At 36.8% G+C, this 21471-nt stretch overlaps 1 protein-coding gene across 4 annotated transcripts in view; it reads left to right on the forward strand.

The window, feature by feature from the left end:
* The window catches only part of TULP4 (TUB like protein 4), a 148000-nt gene that overhangs the window by 14661 nt on the left and 111868 nt on the right, over window positions 1-21471 (forward strand). For all 4 annotated transcript variants that reach the window (XM_021540432.4, XM_021540430.4, XM_085575269.1 and 1 more), the window contains exon 2: window positions 11553-13811. In XM_021540432.4, coding sequence (XP_021396107.1) covers window positions 13560-13811 — 252 coding nt within the window. In that variant the 5' untranslated portion in view covers window positions 11553-13559. The remainder of the gene's footprint in view (window positions 1-11552; window positions 13812-21471) is intronic.

Raw genomic sequence — 21471 nt, forward strand, 5'->3', positions numbered from 1 at the left:
ATGTAGTTTTATTAGTAACATTCTCTAAATCTTCTAAACCTTGGATATCTGTAAATGGAATTCTAGTTTCATTTGAAAGTAACTTGATACCATTGTGAGTTCCAAAAATGGAATTGTTTAAACTAATGTTTTTTTGGGGGGATTTTTTTTCTGTTACCCCAGCAGTGTTAGAGATTAGAGAGACATTAGATTTTAGACTGTTGTCAGCCTTGTTCTAACCTGGGTCTTAAAACACTTCAGGGTACCTTGTGTACATGCAGTTTTATGTATGTATATATGGTGTGTCAGTGGGGTATATATGGCAGTTTGGAGAACATTATTCCAGAGGGAAGGGCCATTTAACCATCCATTGTTTTGAATGCAGACTAGAAATGGACAGAAATATTTTGAAGCAAGATAGAAATAGACTGGAAAACATCAGATGAGCTACACTCAGAGGTCATACCACAGACTGGAAGCCAGTAATGTTAAATTCTGCCTTCTTGTTTATGAAGAATGCCATTTTCCCCTTCAGTATTAAGAAAGTTGCTTCAGCTCTGTCCCAGGGGTGAAGTTACATGGTGCAGCTGAGCTGAGCTAACATCTTTCTGTTTCTGAAATGTCTTTGTGCACCTCAGTCTTGTGCCTGCTCCTCAGCTGAGTTCCAACACTCACCTGACCTATCAGTGATTTAATCTAAATCCCTAAGCCACAGAATATTTCTCACTTTTTACAATATTTATCTTGTGGTGTTGCAAGAAATGGAGGCTACTCAAGGAGATGTCGGATGGGCACCTGGCAGTGAAAACAGGGATGAGAGCCAAGTGGATCTAGGAAGGGAAACTGGAGTGGGTCGCTGAGGTGTCAGAGATTAAGAAGTCTTTTTACAGCATAGGCTTCTTTGAACAGTTTGCTGTCTTGTAGGCCTTCGGGAAGGAATTGTACTTATCTATCTGACAGAGTTGCTAAAAAGACTCTGTAGTGTGTGCATTCAAGGCATCATAGGGTGTGAGAGATTTTATAGGAGCAATCCTGCCTTACTGTATGTGGAATGTACTACCGCTTTGGTCATTAAACTTTATTTCTCGAGAGAGAAGGTGTCATAAAGCTGTTGGATTTCCAGTGGTAGTGGTGACTCTGCCAGTCATGTACCAGCTCTTCTGTTGAAGATGGATGAAGCGCTCTTAGTAATTTTGTGGTAAGAGCAGGGCTCTCTGAGTCATTGAAGGTTGCTATGAGAAACCCAGTAGTGTTTCCATAGGGCATAGCAATGTAATTATAGAAGCTTCCCTTGAAAATGGGTGAGGTGTCAGTTATTTGTAGCTCTGCTTCAGAGCAAGAGAAACAATAAATGTTGAAATTATATTTTCTGCATCTGCATGTGGTCTTCCAGGAGATAAGCTTGGGTTTGCTTTTAGTCTGCTGAAGCTCTTGCTGATCTGGGTACTGTTCTGAGAAGCAGCAATAAAGGACATTCCCTATCAACCCAGAGCAATTGCTTTGTAGTTTGGCTTTTGGCTCTTGCAAGGAAAGCAACAGATCCAAGAATCACAAAGCACATTGCATGAGGGAATGTTATTAAACAATAAATACCTTACTATGCTCTGCTTAAAAATTTTGATAAAATGTTGAAGCATTGAGAGAGAATTATCCTGCAACATCTGTAAGGCTCTACATAAGAAACACTGTTTTATTGTAGAACATCCCAGCATATGTGTTCCCCATCCCAGTGGGAGACTGACTGCCTGGCAGAAGATAGTCTGTAATCAGATCCTTGCAGCTCTGCATTACTCTAGTCTGTTTAGAATCTAGCAGTGTCTTGCTTCATTTTATGGTTCATATTGCTTTCTGTGAGATGGATTTCTTAATCTGAAATGAAAATTGGTAAACATGCAAGTCCAAAATAAAGCTTGTGAGTTGGATTTATAAAAACCTATGTTACTGGCTTCAGTCAACTGAAAAATCAATTTAACGGATTTTTTTTGGATGTGCGCTGTAGCTTCTCAAGCTTTAATCAACATAACATAACTTTCCAGCCTTTTTTGCTGACATTGATTACAAGACTTCAGAAAGTATTTAACTACAATTAGCATCTGAAGCAAAATCGTAGGGATTGGAAATTATATTATTTTATTGACATTTTGCTCTTAAAGGGGGCAAAACATCCATGAAACTTAATAATACTGCCTCCTACCTACTTATCCAATAGAAATAAAAAATCATATGCAAGATAATTAAACAGACTAGATAGGCTTTGCAGGTAATTTATAGCTGTCATAGAATACTGAGGGTAGAATATCTCAGTCTTCGTGGATGAGAACAAGAAAGAAGTGTTAGATATTTCTTAAATCTAGTGCTATGCTTTGATCACTCCTGAGAACAGGAGGAAGAAATTTTGGGTTTGTTTGCAGGCCTCTTAAATGTCACATTATTGTGGGATTTTTTTTGTGTCTAAGTTGCTTAAGGACTTTGTTTACAGTAGGGATTTGACAGGAAAGAATGGAATATTTGTTTTATGGGTTATCCATCAGGAAAATGTTGTTTATTCCAATTCTTAATGATAGATTCTGGTAGGATTATTGAGACTGTGGGGAATAAAGATAAAACTGACATATTACATGTCTCTCCAGTGCATTAATTTGTAAAATTATTTGTACCTATATGATGATTGCCTTTAGGGGTTTGTTTTTTGCAAGCTTACTGTGGAACATTTATCCACTCACTTCTGTGTTAGGGTTATTTAACATTCTTGGAATGGTGTATGCCATCTCCTTGCACTGTCTTATGGCCTTGGGGTTTTATTAATACATTGAATTCCTCATCCTAGGAATGTAACGAGTGGGTTATTAATTTTTTTCATCATAGATAATCCTAGCAACCTTCCCATGTTCTGTTTTGACCAGTGGCACAAGCACTACACAACCCCTTTTACCAGATAAATACATTACAATGTAGATGTAAGGAGAAATAGCAGCAGCAGTAAAACAGCTCTGCTGTGACAGTGTACAGGTATAAACAAGGAAGTATATTCATATGTAATGTAAATCTTGTTTTATGCCTTTTTAGAAAAGAAATAGACTGATTTCAGGCAAACATATTATCTGTGAATCATATATTAAATATACAGATTTTTAATTTTTTAATCTTGCAGCATTTTAATCTAGCAGCCAAGTAGTGAGTTGTTAGGTTGACAATCCAATGAAATCAGCATCTGTCAGATAATATTTGAGGTTTTGGAGTCACTGAGTAACTAGATTTTCCCATATTTAATTTGGTATTTAATTCTTTTAATAGCTAGGAATAGAATTTTCGTATTCTGATATTGTAATTTCTCTATGTTCATCATCTTAGTTTCAGGCTGTCATTCAGTAGAAGAGTAAGTGAAAAGTAATATATTAATTTTAGTTATTGGGATAGAATTTTATTAAAATATCATTAGGTTAGCTAATTTCAGAAGCATTGTATGAAAATACTTTATATGATACCATATTTTAACCTTTTTCTCTCATGTTTGTTGTGTGCATCCATCTGCATCAGATCAAATGTAATGTCAGTTTCAAGCAGATGCTGAACTGTTGAATTCATTGTAAACTAGCTAATAGAGGTAACAACAAAACATATAGTTTCTTCCTAGAAACCTATTATTATGTGGTCTGTGAAGAATACAGAGTTAATGGACAATGTATTAAGGTGTCAATGCAGCATTAGAAGCTGAAGTACTCTGTCTTATGTTCCTTACATCTAAGAAGGAACTGGAATATCCTGATCCTCTTAAGCTACTGAATTGAAATCCTGAAAAAGGTGTTTTCATGTAATTTGTTTTAATAGACTTTGTAAGCTCAAGGGGAGGACTGACACTGCAAGATTATGATGTTACCTTGCCAAGCTGCTTACCAGAAAATGCAGCAGAATTTTCCTTACACAGTTTGCAAGCAGGCTTTTTTAATACAGATGTTGAACCTTCAGTATAGATGTTGAGTTTTACAGGGGGAATGATCAGAGTGAATTATATGTTGCTTCTTTTGTCTGATTGTTCTGCTTTTCCACCTCTTCCCAAAACTCTTAACGTGGTAAATATTGGGCTTTCAGCTCTGGAGGTACTTTGTGAAGTACTTATTTAACTAAAACAAGATTGTACTGAAATAGGCTTGTCTAAATATATAGTAGTCCTAGGCATAGGAGGAAAAAAGTAACTAAGATAACTATAAAATTTTACATCAAAATTATATTTTGAAATGACCTCAGATGCTTTTGTCTTATTACTTTTGTCTAGAAAATGCAAAGCATACTTGAGCAAAGTGTGATTGCAGGACTCTGACCTATATAGCAGAAGCTGTCTAAGTAGCACATCATCTACTGAATGCAATCATATTACTTTCCCAAATCCAAGTTTCTAAAATGAAGTACAGAGTGTATGAAGCCGATATCCTTCAACCAAATCAATCTTTCCTCTATTTTGAAAAGTTTACTGTCTTCCTCTGAAGATCCTTGTGTTCCTTGGGAAAGGCAGTAAGGTGAAACTTGGCAATGGGAAAGAAGAAAATCCGAAGGAAAAAACCCACACCAGCATTCTTTCTCTTGTTTAGTCATGCATAACTTTAGCTTTAATTGTATGCGAATGCATTAGCTCTGTGTGAGTGTTTATCTGAAAGATACAGATTTAACTGTGATGATGAATCTTCCCTTTTGATTCTCATGCTTTGTAGATTCTGAATCTGAGCTTTACAAAAAAAAAAATCCCTTTTGGGTATAGATTAGGTAAACATGCATTTAAAAAGGCATTGAGAATTTTCTGTTGAGGAAGAGAAATAATTGGGTCCAAGTAGTTTGACAGTTACTTCATTTATATAACTTCCTGGGGATAAAAACAACAGAATAAATTTAATTATAGGACTAGCTACCAAGTAATGAGAATATTACTTTTCCTGAAAAAAAACTACACTAATTTACAACATTTGTTGACTCTCTTGATTAAATGGGAACAATTGTTCAATGGAAGAGCATTTTCATAATTTTGTAGAGATTGGAGTTAGAAGCAACCACTATCTGGTAGCTGTACAGCGGGCATTGAATGAAATATTCAGAATTCCTACCTAAAATAACTCGTGTTGCTCCTTGAATATACTTTTCTAGAGTTTTGCAACTCTTTTTCTGTTCATTCATATTCATCTGTGATCATTTTAACACGTTGATTTTTCATGTTTAAGAAAATAGAAGACATAGTCATTGGTAGCTGTCCTCCCACTGAATACCTCTGTTACTGGCAATTTTAAACTATTATGGATTTCTCAATAGAAAGGTTGTAGTGTCCCAGTCATGCATGAGGAATAGCATACTGCTATTTCTTATCCCCACTTCAAAATTTTGTATTTTAATATAACTACTATTTCATAGTCATGTTTATATGAAATAGACATATTTCATATGTCTAGCAGGAGCTAGACCAGTATGAAGAGAGAATTGTGAAGACATGTATAAAATAAAAGGACTTGGACACAAGACTGCTCTGTGAATTTACCTAGGTGCAGATCTGCCTCCAGCTCACCCACCAGACCATGACTATGCCTGGTGGACTCCTGTGTCTTGCTGACTTCCTTGCTTCTGTCTAGATAGATGAGCAGTCAACACTTGGCGTATTAATACAGAGCAGATCAAAACCATCATTCACCTAACAGGGCACATGTGCATGCAGCTGATCTTTGTGCCCTCTGAGTCTTGGTAGTGAAACAGCAACTTTCAGAATTCTTTGATTTCTCCAAGCATTTATTTAAAGCTCTTGACTTTTACAAAGGCTTCTTTAGTCATTCTTGATTATCAAGGTTGCCTCTAAAGGAACCACTCCTTGAGTTCGTCTGTTTCCATTCTATTATATGCCTCCTTTAATCCAGAGTTCTTGACACGAACTTCCAGAAGCATGAGAAAAAACCCTGGAACTTGGAGCAAAAGAGGACAGGTAGAGAGAGGAGATGAAGCTGTTCTTAAGCTTTGCATCTCTTTGTTGCAAGGGCGGAGTATCCCTGCTCTGCATTTGCAGTTCTAAGCAGTGGTGGTGAGGTGAGTGCAGGTCCTCAAACCAGCCTGAAATCTTGAGGTCAGCACATTTGAGGGACAGCCAGGACTAGAGTTCAGTTCTTCATCCTAAATCCAAAGACTGAGAAACCCAAGCTGTTTGAAAAATGCCACTCCTGTCTTTTTGTATTTTTAAATACATACACACATCTCACAATCCTTCTCACACCTGTGGTGCAGCTTGCAGGCATCACCAGGAGCTCCATCTTTGCTGCAACACACTGCACTTGCACTGCTTCTCAGCAATTACCAGGTTTCTGACTTAAATATGTCTTGCTGTTCAAAAGAAATAATTCTTGTTTATGAGGCTCTTCTGAATTTTAAAAACTGATGACATCTGTTGTTCTCTCCCTTCATCTCCCCTTCCTTTTTTTTTTTTTTTTATGTTATTGTTTGTTTCCAGTGTGGTAGTGCATCGCATACAAAGGTGTATTGGGATTTTTGAGGAGAATATCGAAAGTTCAGTGTATCTTCATAAGAAAGTATTCAAGAGCCTGTGGGCAGATATTGGAGATAATTAGGAGCTAGCTGGAACTGCTGCAGACTCGAGGGATGTTTGCAGGCTGCAGAATGTTCCTACGGGAAAGAAATTTCTCTGTAATTACAGGCAAGGTCAGTGCAGTCAGTTAATGGAAAAGAGGTGGTGAGAGCTGGGGCACCCTCCCATGAAGGTCTTTGAATGTTATTAGTGAGACAGAGTTGTTGCCATGTTTTGAGGAAGTGCCTGGTGAAGGGATTGTCAAGGGCTTCCCTGTGCTGTGCAGATTGCAGCCTTTTCTTGAGAAAGAAGATTGACACTTTTTTGTGTCAGGAATTTCTTGCTCTCACTTCACATTTCTTTGAATCTCTAAAGCATTAAGATGTGGTTTTCAGTGGTGTGAATCTCCCAACTCTTTAAAAGGCTAGTATTTGTTATTTGTGCATTTTTATTTCCTGAAACAGGTTTTTCAACACCTGTCTGGAGTATTTCAGCCCTGTTAATTTGAAAATTAGGCATATTTTCATGACTGATGGGTAGCTTTGGCTCCAGGACATCCAAGCTATCTTAAATTCATCCTCAAGAGGAAAAACTTTGTTTCCATTTCTTTTAAGGACAAATCCCTGAGTTCAGAAATATTCTGTGCCCAAACTTTGTTATCAATAGTCTTCAAGTGGTAATTGCAGGTACTCCTCCCTTCTGTTTCTCACTTGTTTTGTACCTTTCCAGTTTGCCAATGCAGCTGAATGTGGGACAACACTAGGACTGTCAGAGCAAAAACTTCTGGGCACTGCTCAAACTGATTGAAATTTATTGCCACAATTCCTAACCCCTTTGGCAATGGTGAGTTCAGGAAGGGAAGCTCTCTTGAAATCAGTTGCTGTTTTTGGAGACTATGTTTTCAGTGAGATCAGCTTCCAAGGCAGTTAATTGTTTCTTCAGGCTTTTTTTGGAAAGTAGTTAGCCCTGTTAAATATTTTTTTTTCCTTTTTTTGATAGGATTGTTTAATGATTTTTTGTTAATTTATAGATTGGACTAAATAAACAACAAGTTGTATAATTTTACCATCTTCTATCTCTGTAGTATTTAGCCTGTATTACAGTAACTCTATTACATGATGTGCCAATTTTGTACTGTAGTGTTCAGCAGTGACCTTGGAGGTTGGTCCCGCAGTCCCTATTTGATAGCTGGTGGGTTCATCTGCCATCAACTTGTGCCAAACCAGTTGTGGCTGGCACTTTTAAAATGCCTTTAAAATATTTTCGTGTACACTGGTGTACATTTTTTCCTTCCTAGACTGTACAGTTTCCTTTGACCTTATGCAGGTTTGGCAGGTAGGAAATCTGGTTAGGCTAAAAAATCCTGAAGCCTTTTCAAAAACTCTTTATCTTCTATTCTTTTTAAGATGTTGGGGCATTCAGAATCTTTCAAAAGCAGGCTGTGAGTCCTTATTTGTTTTGGTTTCTTGAAGATAATAATTCAGAAGTAGTGTGTACTCACTTCACTTTTCCTTCTTTGCTTTCCTTTCCTTCCCAGTCCCCTTTTATCCTCACCTTCACATTCTCTGTTCTGGAGCCTTGAAAAGCAGAGGTTTGAATAAACATGAAATACTGAAGAGCTTGCTGCAGTACTGGCACATTTGGCTGTGCTTGGCTTCTTTCTGTCAACAAAAGAGACACCTCAATGAAAGACGCATGAGAACAAACAAATATTTTTTCTGGTTGTCCAGCTGTGGCTTAATGCACTTTATATAAATTAATAGAAACAGAAGATAAAAATGATGAGTTTAATATTGACATTACTATAAAAAAGCAACTGTTTATAAGCTCATTTTTTTAAATTAGTACCTGAATTTTCTGTCATGCAGAAACATAACTTGCTGCTGGGTTTTGCATTTGGGAAGAACTATGCTTTCAAAACAAAATGAAATAAAATAGTTGTGGATCCTGGTTTCCCATGTTTTTTTCTCATTAGGTGTTGGTACTTAAATGTTTTATATCACTAGGCTTAGACTCAACGGTATTAGAGGATGAGTTCAAGTAGCATCTCCCTTAGTTAAAAGGAAAATCTAGAGAAAATATATTTTCAACTACCTTTTTAAAGTGAGAATGAATGTAGGCAATTTGTTGATATTTATTGTCCTAGTAGTGTCAGAAATAATTTACCAGCAAAATCAGATTGTGGTGCACTTCTGTGATTAGTCCTTGCACTGCTGTGGAAGGAAAGGTGCATAAAGTTTGATTATAAAAAATCTTCAGTTAAAAATTAGTTTGAATGAATTTTATCTGGAAGGCCAAGTTCTCTTTGTAGGGTGAGCCCAAACTGACTTTGGGCTATGGTAGGATTGTGCAGGTAACATCCAGCTCATCTAGCATGCTTTAATCCTCTGCTATTACACGCTTCATAACAGAGGTGGAAGCCATTACCCTGGTGTTCCACGGTGGGGAAAAACAAGACAAAAAGCTTGGTTTCAAAATATGAAAATGAGCAGAACTGTGAGGCTGCTGTAATGGTGGCAGAAGGGGAGTGTCTAAATTACTGATTTTCTAGAGGGAAGATCTTTTAGTTAGGCAATTACTTTGGAAATACAGAATGCATGCAAATGAAGAAGAAGGGAATGGGAAGATTTAATATATAATATATGTAATCTTAATTCAGCCTGTATATTGAGTGTTTGATATTACAGTCTTAAAAGTATTTTTTTCTTGTCTCTGAATGTAACATAAAGGTAGTGGCAACCCTCAATAATTTAAAGGTAAAATATTCTCATAGGTTGTATTTTACTGAGAAAGTAGTTGAATAATGCATTTGAATAATGGCTGATTTTATTACTTTTGTAGTTATTTTAGATTTTCATCTCTCCACGTCCAGCATTTCTAATGCAGTTAGGATATTTTTAAGAGGAGAAGCCTTTGGACTCCCTAATCTTGAAAGTGATGGTAAATGGGACTAAGGTTATTGACCACGATGCAGATGAGTCCTTTTCTCAACCTTGTTAATCTTTTATGCAGTGGATAAGGACAGAAGTTGCATACAGATTTTATGCAAAGGCACTGTATCTATACTTACCTGTATTTTAAAATCCACATGTAAACTCATGATTCTTGTACAGTTCAAACGATTCTGTTTAGTGCTTACCTCACTCTATTCTAACTGATATTTCAGAGACTTTGTTTTCTCTGTAAACTTTTTTTTTAATTTCTCTGTAGGATAAGTAAAGGCTTGCATTATAATACTCATGCTGCTAATATAAAATGTCAGCTCTTGAATGTAGATGTCTGTTAGGAGAATTCCAGTGGGTATGGAAACAATGGCACTGATCCTTCAGAGGATCAAGTTTGCTCATAGGATAAACGCAGAAGTTTGTCTATAAACCATTATACTCTGAAAGTTTTTCTGTGTTTTCCTATATATGAACTTTCTCTGGGCTGTACTTGATAAACACCGAAATTTGGAAAGGTGACATTTCTCATATTATCATCTTGCCATGATGAAAAAGAAATTAATGGCAGCCATTATTTTTAAAACTTCAGTGAGGTATAGTGCTGAAGAGGTCTGGCAGTGACTCACCAAATCTTGGGGACAGTGTTTCTGATAAGTCAGCCAGCTGTGTAGTGTTGTAAACTACTTAACAACTTTGCCTTTGTGTCTATAAATTTGTTTTCTTATCTTGTCTCTTTTTTAAAAACAAAATTAATTAATATGTCTATGCTAGGATGAAATAAGTGGTTAATTACAGGAGACATGAGGTTAGTGTAGTGCTTTATGTAATAAAGGCAAGACCATTTTTACAGCTCTGATGACTGTTATGTATGCAGCTCTGAATTTAAATGAGCTCTTCTTAGCAGTAACTGTGTAGATAGAATAACTGTGCATATGTGTGCACTTCAGATACAACTACTGGAATATCCTGAATGGCCTTTTGCTTGGTGTCTTGTGCTTTATTTGTATACACTCTTTTGTATAAAACTGACTTGAGGGAATTTTTCTCCCCTTTTTCAAATGGAGATTTAAGTAGGATTTGAATAGTTTTTAAATCCATCTGTATTGATTCAGACTTTTAAGCTTTAATTTTGAAGTACCTTAGATGTCTTCAAAGCAGTAGTTTAAGCCCTGGAGGAATCTTCCCAGTCCCTTTGAGACTGGTAAGTTCAGTACTGTATTTTCATGGTTTGGAGCATCTTTTCTATGAGGAAAGTCTGAGAGCTGAGACTTCAGCCTGGAGAAGAAAAAGCTTAAGGAGATCTTCTTGTGTACAGTTGATGGGAGGGAATTAAATGAGAGAGACAGACTCTTAATGGTGGTATCCAGTGACAGAACCAGAGGCAATGAGCACAAACTGAAACACAGATGGTTCCCTCTAAACATCAGGAAACACTTTTCCGTGAGGATGACTGAGCGCTGGCACGAGTTGCCCAGAGAGTTCATGGGGTTTTCATCCTTGGAGATATTCAGAAGTCGCCTGTAAGTCCTGGGCAACTGACTCCAGGTGACGCTGCTTGAGCACAGTGTTTGGACCGGATGATGTTCAGATGTCCCTTCCAGATCAGCCATTCTGTGATCCTGTTTGTGTGCCTCAGGGTCTAACCTTGTGCCTACTCTATCACTAACATCTCCCTTCCCCATCTTCACTTCTAAGTTGTGAAATCTTCAAGATTTTGCCCCAGAGACTGTGACCAGGACAAAGCTCTCCCCACTCCTCTCCTCCCTGCCAAAGTATCCTTCCGAGATATATTTAATTAGCTATACTACATGTCCATTGTGAAAAGTTTTGGGAATTTTGGAAGCAAGAAAGAAAATTTTGTAGTTCGTCTTTGTGTGTATATCAAATACAAATATATCAAATATGTATATTCTGAATAATGTTTTTATCTATATATAATACACTCTGTAGGAGTCGGGTATAAAATCCTTAATCATAATACTTTGATTACTGTAACAGTAGTACCAATATCTTTAACTCATTCTGTGACTTATTTTATTCACTTTTTTTTTTTGTGTGTGTATGTGTGCTTTGCCTTGCAGAGTTGGAAGAATCCAGGGGTTTCAAGTTTTGAGTAGCGGCCGTCTTACAAGATTACCACACCTAAACTGAAAAGGCAGATGCAGCTCTGAGTACCAGATGGGTGTGTGCACTGCATGTACATGAAAACGCACATGTTTTTGTCGTCACGTAGACTTGCTCTGGCATATTCCTGAGAGCTTTGCAATTGATGAAAATTAATTTGAGAACCAGATGGAGCACCTTCGCAGCACAGGAATCAATAATCCATGGAAAGACACCTGCCAGTAATGTTCAACTTTCCACATGGTCTTCATGGGTGAAAAAAATCTGCAAGAAGAGAAAGAAAAAACACCCTCTGTGCAGAAAAAAGCCTAGTAAATACCTCCACAATCTAAATCGCTATCTGTGAGGGAAACAGACGAATCAAGAGGGCAGAGGAATAATGTATGATCTTTGGCACGTTTTGCATTGGGCTCAGTAGGTTGTGAATGGACAATAAAACGTGACCTTCTGCTGAGCAATGATGACTGGAAGTAAATAAGTTGAGGAACTATGGGACAAGTCTGGGCATTGAACTGAGCAAACCTCGCTGTCCTTCTTGAGTTAACCAGGTCATCAAACTTGCATATCCTTTCTCCTTCTCCTTTTTCCTCTTTTCACTTAGTGTGATATAAATACTAGCTAATTGAGCTCATAAATATTATTCAAATAAAACGATTGGAATACTTCATATGTTTCCTTCTTGTACAGCTGCAAATGTTGTGTCTGGAACTATGAATCTGTGCTGTAGACAAGCATCAAGAAGGAAAGATCGTATCAAACAAGCAAGGAAAATACCTAGAGAAATTGTGAACCCAGGAAGTCAGATTTTTAATGCTGCTTCTCTTTCTTTTTTAGATGATTATATTTCTTCCTCCCTTGAATTTTAGAAGATTTTGAGAGAGTGCTTACTTGATGTGCTTTAATTCTGGCATTGTTTTTTATGGTAGAATGAAAAGTCTGTGATTCCTTGTAGCAGAAAAAAAGGGAAAAGTAAAGGAAAAACAGCTTGACATTTTAGCCTGTTTCACAGGAGAGAGAACTTCATGGTTCACCCGAGGCAAACTTAGTTAACTTTGAAAGTTAAAAGCTTTTGAGCATTTTTGATTCTGCTATAAATGAAGAGGGGGTTCTTTTTCATTCGTGTGTGGCAGCAAAAAGTGGGAAAGCAGGCAAGATAGCGTGATAAACAGTTCAGGCTGTGTTGGGTCTCTGGTGGAAAAAAAGTGCTGCGATGAAAATTGGATTGGCTTTGGATTGCAAAAACTTTTGAGTCCAACGAGCGGTTCAGTACCAAGAGGGATTTCCCAACTGGCCTGGCACACCAGTGCCTGCACAAGTTCGGGTCTGTTGTTTCACACGGTTCGTGTGCCTTTTTTTCCCTTTATGCAATCTCTTTCAGCTTTAGCAGCAGAAATACATCAGATGGAAAAGATATGCCAGAGGGCAGCTTGGAAAAGAGGAATGTCATATATATACATATATATGTATGTGCGTGTGTTTAAATTTCTGCAACTGAACTTTTGAAGAAAATCTGACTGGAGGAAATTTTAAAAGCCTTAAGTTACTTGAAACCTACACATTTGCAACTCTTTGTCTCTGGAATTGCATTACGCTAAACTGGAATCTCAGGCTGAATAAAGATTATATCAAGTTGAGCAAAAAGATGACTTAACCATTTCTTGAGCGCCTCTTATGAAGTAGCTGTTTCTCCAAAGGATAAGTGCACCCCCACTCTACAGACTCAAAACAAAAATGAACCTGAATTTTTTTTTAAGTGTTACTTTTTCTTAGCCAACTGCCATCATCTTTTATAGAGGAATTTTTCACTATGCATTTGGTGGATATTTATAAACACTGACCCCATCCTCCTCCCTTTCAATGATCTATCCAGGTCAGTCTTATCAATAAAAAAAAAAAAATTGATTTAAATTTTGTGCACTAGACATATTACTTTCTTATGTCAAAAAATAAAATATTTAAAAAGCATGTATGCAGCAGTGGAACATGGGCCTGTTCTTTGCAGCGATTCCAACATCCTCTGCCTCTCCTGGAAAGGCAGAGTCCCCAAAAGTGAGAAGGAGAAACCAGTGTGCAGGAGGCGGTACTATGAGGAAGGCTGGTTGGCAACGGGCAATGGCAGAGGAGTTGTAGGCGTCACTTTCACTTCCAGCCATTGTAGGAGGGATCGGAACACCCCTCAGAGAATCAACTTCAATTTGAGGGGCCACAACAGTGAGGTAAGCAAAACGTGTGTTACACTTTAAAGAAAATTGTAGCTACCTTTCTTTCTTTCTTTCTTCTTTTTTTTTTTTTTTTTTTTTTTTAAAGTGTTTCTGCTTGGAATTTGACAGAGTGGTATGAAGGAGGTTGAAGACTAATCCAAATGGGATTTGGGTCAGTTGGGATTTTTTTCTGGTAAATTCAAGCATGCACGACTGATGGTGGGAGGTTCTCTGGAAATGTGGCTTGTTTTGGTCTGGCCTACTTTCTCCTTCATTCCTCAGCATCTGCCAGTTTCCAAGCAAATGCAATAAATGCATGTTTATGGAAGTTGAAAGCTGCGATAGTTAACTGCTTTCACACATTAGTAAAGTCTGGCCTGGAAGACTAATGGAGAAGCAGGGCAATGGGAGAAAAGCTTGGTTGAAGTCTGCCAGATTTTCAGAAGCTGCAAACTGGAACAGCTTGTGACAGGAGATAGCTGTTGTATCTGGAAAACTTCTCATTTTGTTAGAAAAAGGGCCAAGTGTGACCTCTCAGAAATGCGGAGGTGCCTTGCAGTAAAATGCCATAACTTCAGTGTACGAAGCATTGTCCTGAGTACAATGATACAAAAACTTTTCCATTCGTATTTTCTGAAAGGCAGAAATATGTTGGTATAAATTGATATTTTGGCTGTGCTTTATCATCTTCCCATCTCTTTCTCTGTAAAATGCTTCATGGAAAGTGCCGGTGATGCCCAGTAGCTTACCAAGTGTCTTAGACAACAGGGAGGGCCTAGTTTGTTTCTGCTTTTTATTTAGGATGTGTTTGGATGTGTTCTTTGACAAGAATCTGTTCAAATCAAAGATTTGTGTTAGTTTGGTGAGTGGAATAACAGTTTAAGTACTGAAATGAAAACCAAGATACACCAATGTTACAGTATTTTTCTTCTTGTCTCTTTTGCTATTTATCGGGTGCACTCTGGGAATGTATGTTGCCCTTTCAACTCAAGCTGCATCACAGTTTTCAGAAGGGGGTAGTTTTGGTTCTTGTGTAACATTAGGAACAGTCCTCTTTTGAACAAAAAAAGGGAGCAGCTAACAAATACTTAGTGTGAAATAATTGCTTTCACATTCTTTGTGTGTATGGAAGTGTGTGGGTGTATGGTAAATCATACAGACTTCTGTATGTATTGATGAAAGACAGATTCATGTATATATTTGTATCAGGTTCATTCAAAAAAGTTACAGCCACATTTTCCCAAAGGGAAGAATGGTATTTGAATCCAGCATTTTGGTTTGAATGACAGCTAGTTGTCTGTTTAATTTTCAATTACGAATTGCATTTTATTTTTTATGTGTGTGTGACACAATAATCACTTTTCATTTCTTCATATTTTGTTATCTAAATTTTCAGTGAACCCGGGCACTTGTTTCTCTTCCTTTGTGTAATATATGTTTTGGGAACAATATAAAAAGTTTCTGTTTATGTGAAGTTTTATTGCATAAATTGGAAATACGAGACTAGGTTTCAATATGTGCCCATTTAAATGGAGAAGATGCTTATGTACATGCTGCCCTTTGGGTTTGGCTAGTTTTGCTTTATTTGCTCCGTTGGCCATTAGAGTCGCTTTCTGGGTCATTGTATCATTGCTGTGGGGATTTAGCTGTGCTGTTTGCACATCCTTTCATCTAACAGTGATTAGCATGGGAGAGGGACTCAAATGTAATGAAAATTTTCTATGGATCTTTTTGTTGTTGTTTGGGTCAAACTTGTGATTAATAAAAGGTTGTGTTCCTGTAAGTAATCCTCCTGACAGCAGGAATTGTGTCAATGACCAGAGTAGAGACTGCCAATTTATGTCTCTAAAACAAAACTGATATGGTGGGATGCAACTGAAGGAAGAGAGAAGTGGCTTTAGTGGAAATAGCTTTCTGTGATGAGTCTGGCTGCTATCAGATTTTCCTACTGTCATGTTTTTTTGATCATCTTGTAAGTAAAAGTTAATTCATACAAGCACTCTTCACCAAGCTTACTGAATTTAATCCTTTCATAGAAGAATCCCACTGATTTGGGTAAGAATGTTAAGATATATAGTTGAATGGACAGTGAGATAATTTTCTTTAGAAAAAATCTCCTTTTCTTCTAAGTCTGTCTGCTGAAAGATTCTTGAAAAAAAATAATGAACAGCAGTGGTTATTGCTACTATTTGCATAAGAAGTAAATGTTTTTTTTCTTATTCTCATGTTAAAAAAACCCAACAACAATGCTGTCTTTATTGTGTGCCACCATTCATAATGGAAAATGCTGATTTTGCAAACACATCCTGGTATGTGTGTCTGATTAAAGCCATGTTTGTTGCACAGAGTGGGCCCTTAGATTGTGATTAACTTGACACTCATAAGAGCCTATTTGATTCACTGACCAGTTCTAGAAGCATATTGTGTTGTCTTGTTCCCAGAAATGGTGATTTATACCTATTTATAGTTTATTTATAAATGATGATTTATGCCTATATTTTTCTCTGGGATAAAGCTAGGGTGCCAAGTGAAGTTTATTGCTTTTCAGTCATACAATGCTACTTCAACATTGGTATGCATTCAATTATTAAGTATAAAATGCTGAAATGAACAGAATGGAAGTGTGATAATATAGAAACTAAATGTTTGCCATTTGGGGTGTAATTAACAATATGCTGTGGGCAGAACACTACATTGTATTTAAATTACAGTATTACAGTTTTAAAGTGAAACTCTAGAAGAAGAGGTAATGTGGCAGTGCTGTACTTCTGGCAAGAATGTGAGACTTTTTAAGTGAGTCAAGAAGGTGAATGCTTGTGATGTATTTTTGCAATATTTTTATTACTTCTTTAGAGATTAACTGAAAACTTTTTGGTTTATTTTCTTGGCTCTAATAAAATGCTGGTAGCCTATCAGAACAAACAAGAATGAGGAATCCTCAGGACTGAATTACTGACATGCATATTATAGTTCTGGATCCGAATAACTCATCATGTTGAACAATAATTGAGAATTAAGTGTTGTGATGTGAGCCACACGTATGTTTCTATAGTTGTTTTGTTTGGTTGTTAGAGTTTGCAACAACTTCTTATTTTTGTAGTTACTAAGGAGAATCACAAAATTAAAATAAGCATATTCCCATTTATTCTGTGGCAAGGGGTGAAAATATTGCATTTTGTGATACAAAATATATGACCAGTAGGCTCTGAAGCGTGTCAGACTGAGTATTTTTTTATGGTTCTACAGAGATACGAGCTTTCAGCATCTGATCCATCTTGAGTTTTCTTGGGAGAGATTTTCAGGGGGCTCTATGACAGATAATTAGAAAAAAAAAAAAAAAACCATCTTAATTTAGGAGGCTTCAATTAGCCTTATAGGGATTTTCCTTCCAGTGAAAATCTGTAAGGTTGGATGGTGCCATTGTGTTTCTTCTAATGGTTTCTGTTGTGTGTAGTATATTAAGATACACCAATTTTTATGGCACTTAATGTTTCTTAAATTGCTAGTGCTTAAAAAATGTTTTGCAGGTGTACATTTGCTTTTGACTGTGCTAACTAAAAAGACATCTTTGATATATTTAATAAGAATCAGTATGCTAATTGCTAGACTGAAGCATTAAAAAGTATTACAAGTACATGCAAATTAGATGGAGTGAATTAAGTAACAAGCTGAATACATTATTGAGCATATATAACATTTTTTACTGTAAAGATAAAGGAAAATATTTATTTATATTTGTCATTATTTGAGTGTTCCAAGCACATGTCTACAGCTGCAAAAAACCCATCCTGTTTCATTTAGCACAGGTCTTAGTAGATGGGGGTGTAAACCTATCTCAGCTGGACTGTCAAATTAATTAGTTACAGCTTTTCAAAGGAACACTGTCCTTTAAAAATATTCAATACTTGTTGGTTTTCATACTACATTAGTTATGGAAGTCTGCACAGTTCTTGGTTTTGTTTTGGTTTAGAGTAGAAGGAGCTTAAAAATATCTTTCCTGGTTTTAAAAAGAAAGAAAGCTTTATTTATCCCTTTCTCCCCCCCCCCCTCCCCTTTTTTTTTTTTTTTTTGAGGTTGTATATATCTTGCAGAGCAGATTTTTTCCCAGCAGTCTATTGCTTATTTAGGAAATAAATTTTAAAAGCCCAAATAAATAAGCCTTTTCTATAGTGGTTTTTGGTTTGTAGTGTCACTGGGAAGAATACAGAAAAATGATACAGGAAAACTTTTTTGTTTGTTTGTTTGTTTAAACTTTGTTTAGTGTAAATGGCATTTGAAAGTTAAATGTGATTTTTATTATGATTCTTGAACAGAAAAATTGAATCAGCATGTGACTCTTTACAGTGTCGATCCCTTGTATCAAATGTGGCTTTCAGACACAGCTGGAACAGTTGTTACTGGTGAATAATTAAAAAATCCTGAGGTACAATGATGCCATTATGATGCCTTTTGGCTTTAGAAGTCTCAGTGCTACAAGACATACGCTGTTGTAAACTGCAGTGGTACTGCAGATCTCTTTTCTGTTTTACTGTCACTGCACAAAGAAGGCAGGACAGTTGTTGGCAGAAATGCTGTCTCTTTGTTAAAGTGTTAAAGATACAGTGCTAACTCTGTCTACAAACCATACCCTTCCTCTGTCCTTAAACTATTATTGCTACAGAAAAATAATGCTGCAGAAAGGCAGAACTAGTGGGGAGTGACTGTAGGACAACAGGTCCCATGCCTGACTGTGCTGGCTCTGTTTGATTTGTACTGTGACTGGTATTGCCAGGCTGTTCTGACTGCCTGTTTGCAGAAAGGACAGACACCTTGGGCTCTCATGCAGGCTCCTTAATGCACCTTCTTGACTGTCTGCTCTGCACTTAGTCTGGGTGCTTGAGCACTTTTATTTCTTCAAGCAAATATCAAAAGAGCCAACATACATTTTAAACCTTTTTGATAGTCTTGCCAATCTTTTCAACCTTTGCTGAAATTTAAACGCTCTCCATGACATGTCTTTCATAGCCTTCTCTTAGGGGAATTCTTAAAGAAAATATATGGAGCAGTAAGTTAGAAATGGTTGATCCTCTTCTTTAAATGACAAATTTAAGGAAAATTGAATTTAATGTCTTGCTGTTTCCCATTTCTATGCCCTATATCAATTTGCAAATGCCAAGCCTAAACTTGTGTACCAGCACACCTCCTGTATAATTCGTTCACTCTAAGAACTGTGACCACTTTCAGTGAGTCTTCTTTTTTTTTTTGTGGTACTGTTTTTTTTTCCAGCCACACCCAGCTCCTACTTTCACAAATATTTTTGTGAAAAGCCTTTTCTTTCTGTCTATTTTTCTCAATTGCCTCAGAATCCCAGCCTCTCTGTTCAATGTTTATTCTCATGAAGTTGTGGCTTTGAAGCAAACCATCCAATATTGCCACAATTGTTGCTGAGTAATGAGAGTTGATAATGCTGCATTGATCTGCTACTTGGAAATTGCTCTTGTAGGTCATGCAGCAGTTTGTTTCCTGCAAAGGTTAGGTCATCAGCTTTAGAAAATATTAAATTACAGTTTTTCTGGTTTGTAGTAATAAGCATCTAGATAATTACCCTGAAAGCTGAGCAAAAAAGGAATATGTGATGTGAAAAGTATATTTGTAAGTGGGTCATCCGTGCAGTTTAAAATTTTATCATGGCATAACATGTACCTAAAATTTTGTTGTTAGATAATTCCACTCAAAAAGATTTGAAGTGGAATCAAGCTCACCTATATCAGAAATTATCCCAAGTTTTTATTCAAAAAATTGCTGAAAGATAACAACATGCATATTTTAAGATAATGACATACCTGAGGGGCATTTCTTGCTTTTTGAATTAGGGTGAAGATACTTTGTTCTGTATAGAAGCAGTTGTTCCACATGATAATTTGTGTGTTCAAGGAAAATAAATGCATTTTCTTTAACGTAAGTTTAATGATGAGGACTTACTGATGTACTGAATAGATGAGATTACTCACCTATTAGACATTAGACACCTGAGCTTGGAATATGAGCACTTTCTGAGTAAAGTGTTTAAAAAATAATTTAATATGAAATTTAAATAATTTAATATGAAATTCTGAAGGCCTTGTATAGCATATACATATTGAGCATCTGAATAGTGGAGAAATTAGATTTTATGATGGCATTTCTGAGCCTTAATAATCATTAAGGACACTGCCTTGGTTTAAACAGTTCCCAAAGGAGTTAATCAAATTACAGATAGTCTGAACAGATAAGATACCCATTACAAACTATAAACATTTCACAATATTATTGAGTGTAGAGTACCAAGTAACTGCTTGTCAAGTGTAGCTAGAATGTAGTAGGACAGACAAAAGATGTTTTATAGGCACTTAGGCTTGGGCAACCAGCATCTCTGCTTTAATAGCAATCCTTTGTGAACATGAATGGACTTCTGAGGAAATTCTCAATATCTTCTTTGCATTTGAACTTCTTTTAAGAGAAGTAATCCACTTGTATAATACAAATGTTACAGGAAGTAATGAAAATGAAGTTGAATTGGGGAAATTCTTGTGCATTTTCAAAAACAAATGCTGGTTTATAGCTTTCATTGAAATAATGATATTCCAGTTCTAGAATTACTTGACAAATTTGTATACAGGGAAATAGTATCCTTATGCATTGGTTTTTCTATCATTATTATTATTATTTTAAGGAAATGAAGTGTACGTAGGTGACTTTACTAATTAATAAAACTCAGCTTTGTTTACCCTTATCAGTATGTTGAATGTGAGTGAGCTGTGTAACCCTTACCACAAAGAGGGTAAACAGTGTCCTTGGTGACATCAGGAGAAGTATTTATGCCAGCTGTTTAAGGCAGGTAGTCCTTATCCTCTGCACAGCACTGGTGAGGCCACACCTGGAGGATCATGTTCTGGGGTGGGGTTTCCCCAGTAAGAGAGGTCAATGAAGGGCCACAAAGATGATTGAGGGACTGAAGCACTGCACCTGTGAGGAAAGACAGAGAGCTGGGAAATTTCAGCCTAAAGCGAAAGTCCAGAAGACTCTTATTAATGTATGTAATACCTGCAGGGAGGATGGAAAGAAGATGGAGCCAAGCTCTTTTTGGTGGTTCCCAGGGACATAGGTAAAGGGCACAAACTAAACTGCAGAAGGTTCCCCATGAACATCAGAGAATGTTTTTTTACTGTGAGAATAGGTGGCTTGGATAGCCCAAATAGGTTTTGGAATCTCCATCCTTGGAAATAATCAAAAGAGCCACCTGAACACAGTCCTGAGCAAGCAAATCCATGTCCCTGCCTGAGCAGGGAACTCAGAATTTCCAGAGGTTCCATCCCAATCACTCTGTGACTCTGCGAAATCTATTTGTAAATCTAAGTGAAATCTCTTGCACAAAAATTGGTGAAGCAGCATCAAAAAACAGCTCTTGAAGGCAGGCAGGAAGCGCTAAGTATACAAAAGTGTGGAGAGAATCCATTCAAGTTTGGCTAAAACGAGAACAAACTGCTGTGCTAGAAGAGGAGTAATTTTTTTTTTTCCTGAAGAGAAATCCATATGGTTTCCCAAGTAGTCAAAGAGTTGGAGAGCATAGTTAAAATCCTCATGCAGAGTTACAGTCAGAGGTTATTAAAATGCAGAAGAAAGTCAAACTGTTGGATGTGAGCAACTTCATAAGAGA

Source organism: Lonchura striata, chromosome 3, assembly GCF_050655825.1.
Source record: "Lonchura striata isolate lonStrDom1 chromosome 3, ASM5065582v1, whole genome shotgun sequence".
NCBI lineage: Eukaryota > Metazoa > Chordata > Aves > Passeriformes > Estrildidae > Lonchura > Lonchura striata.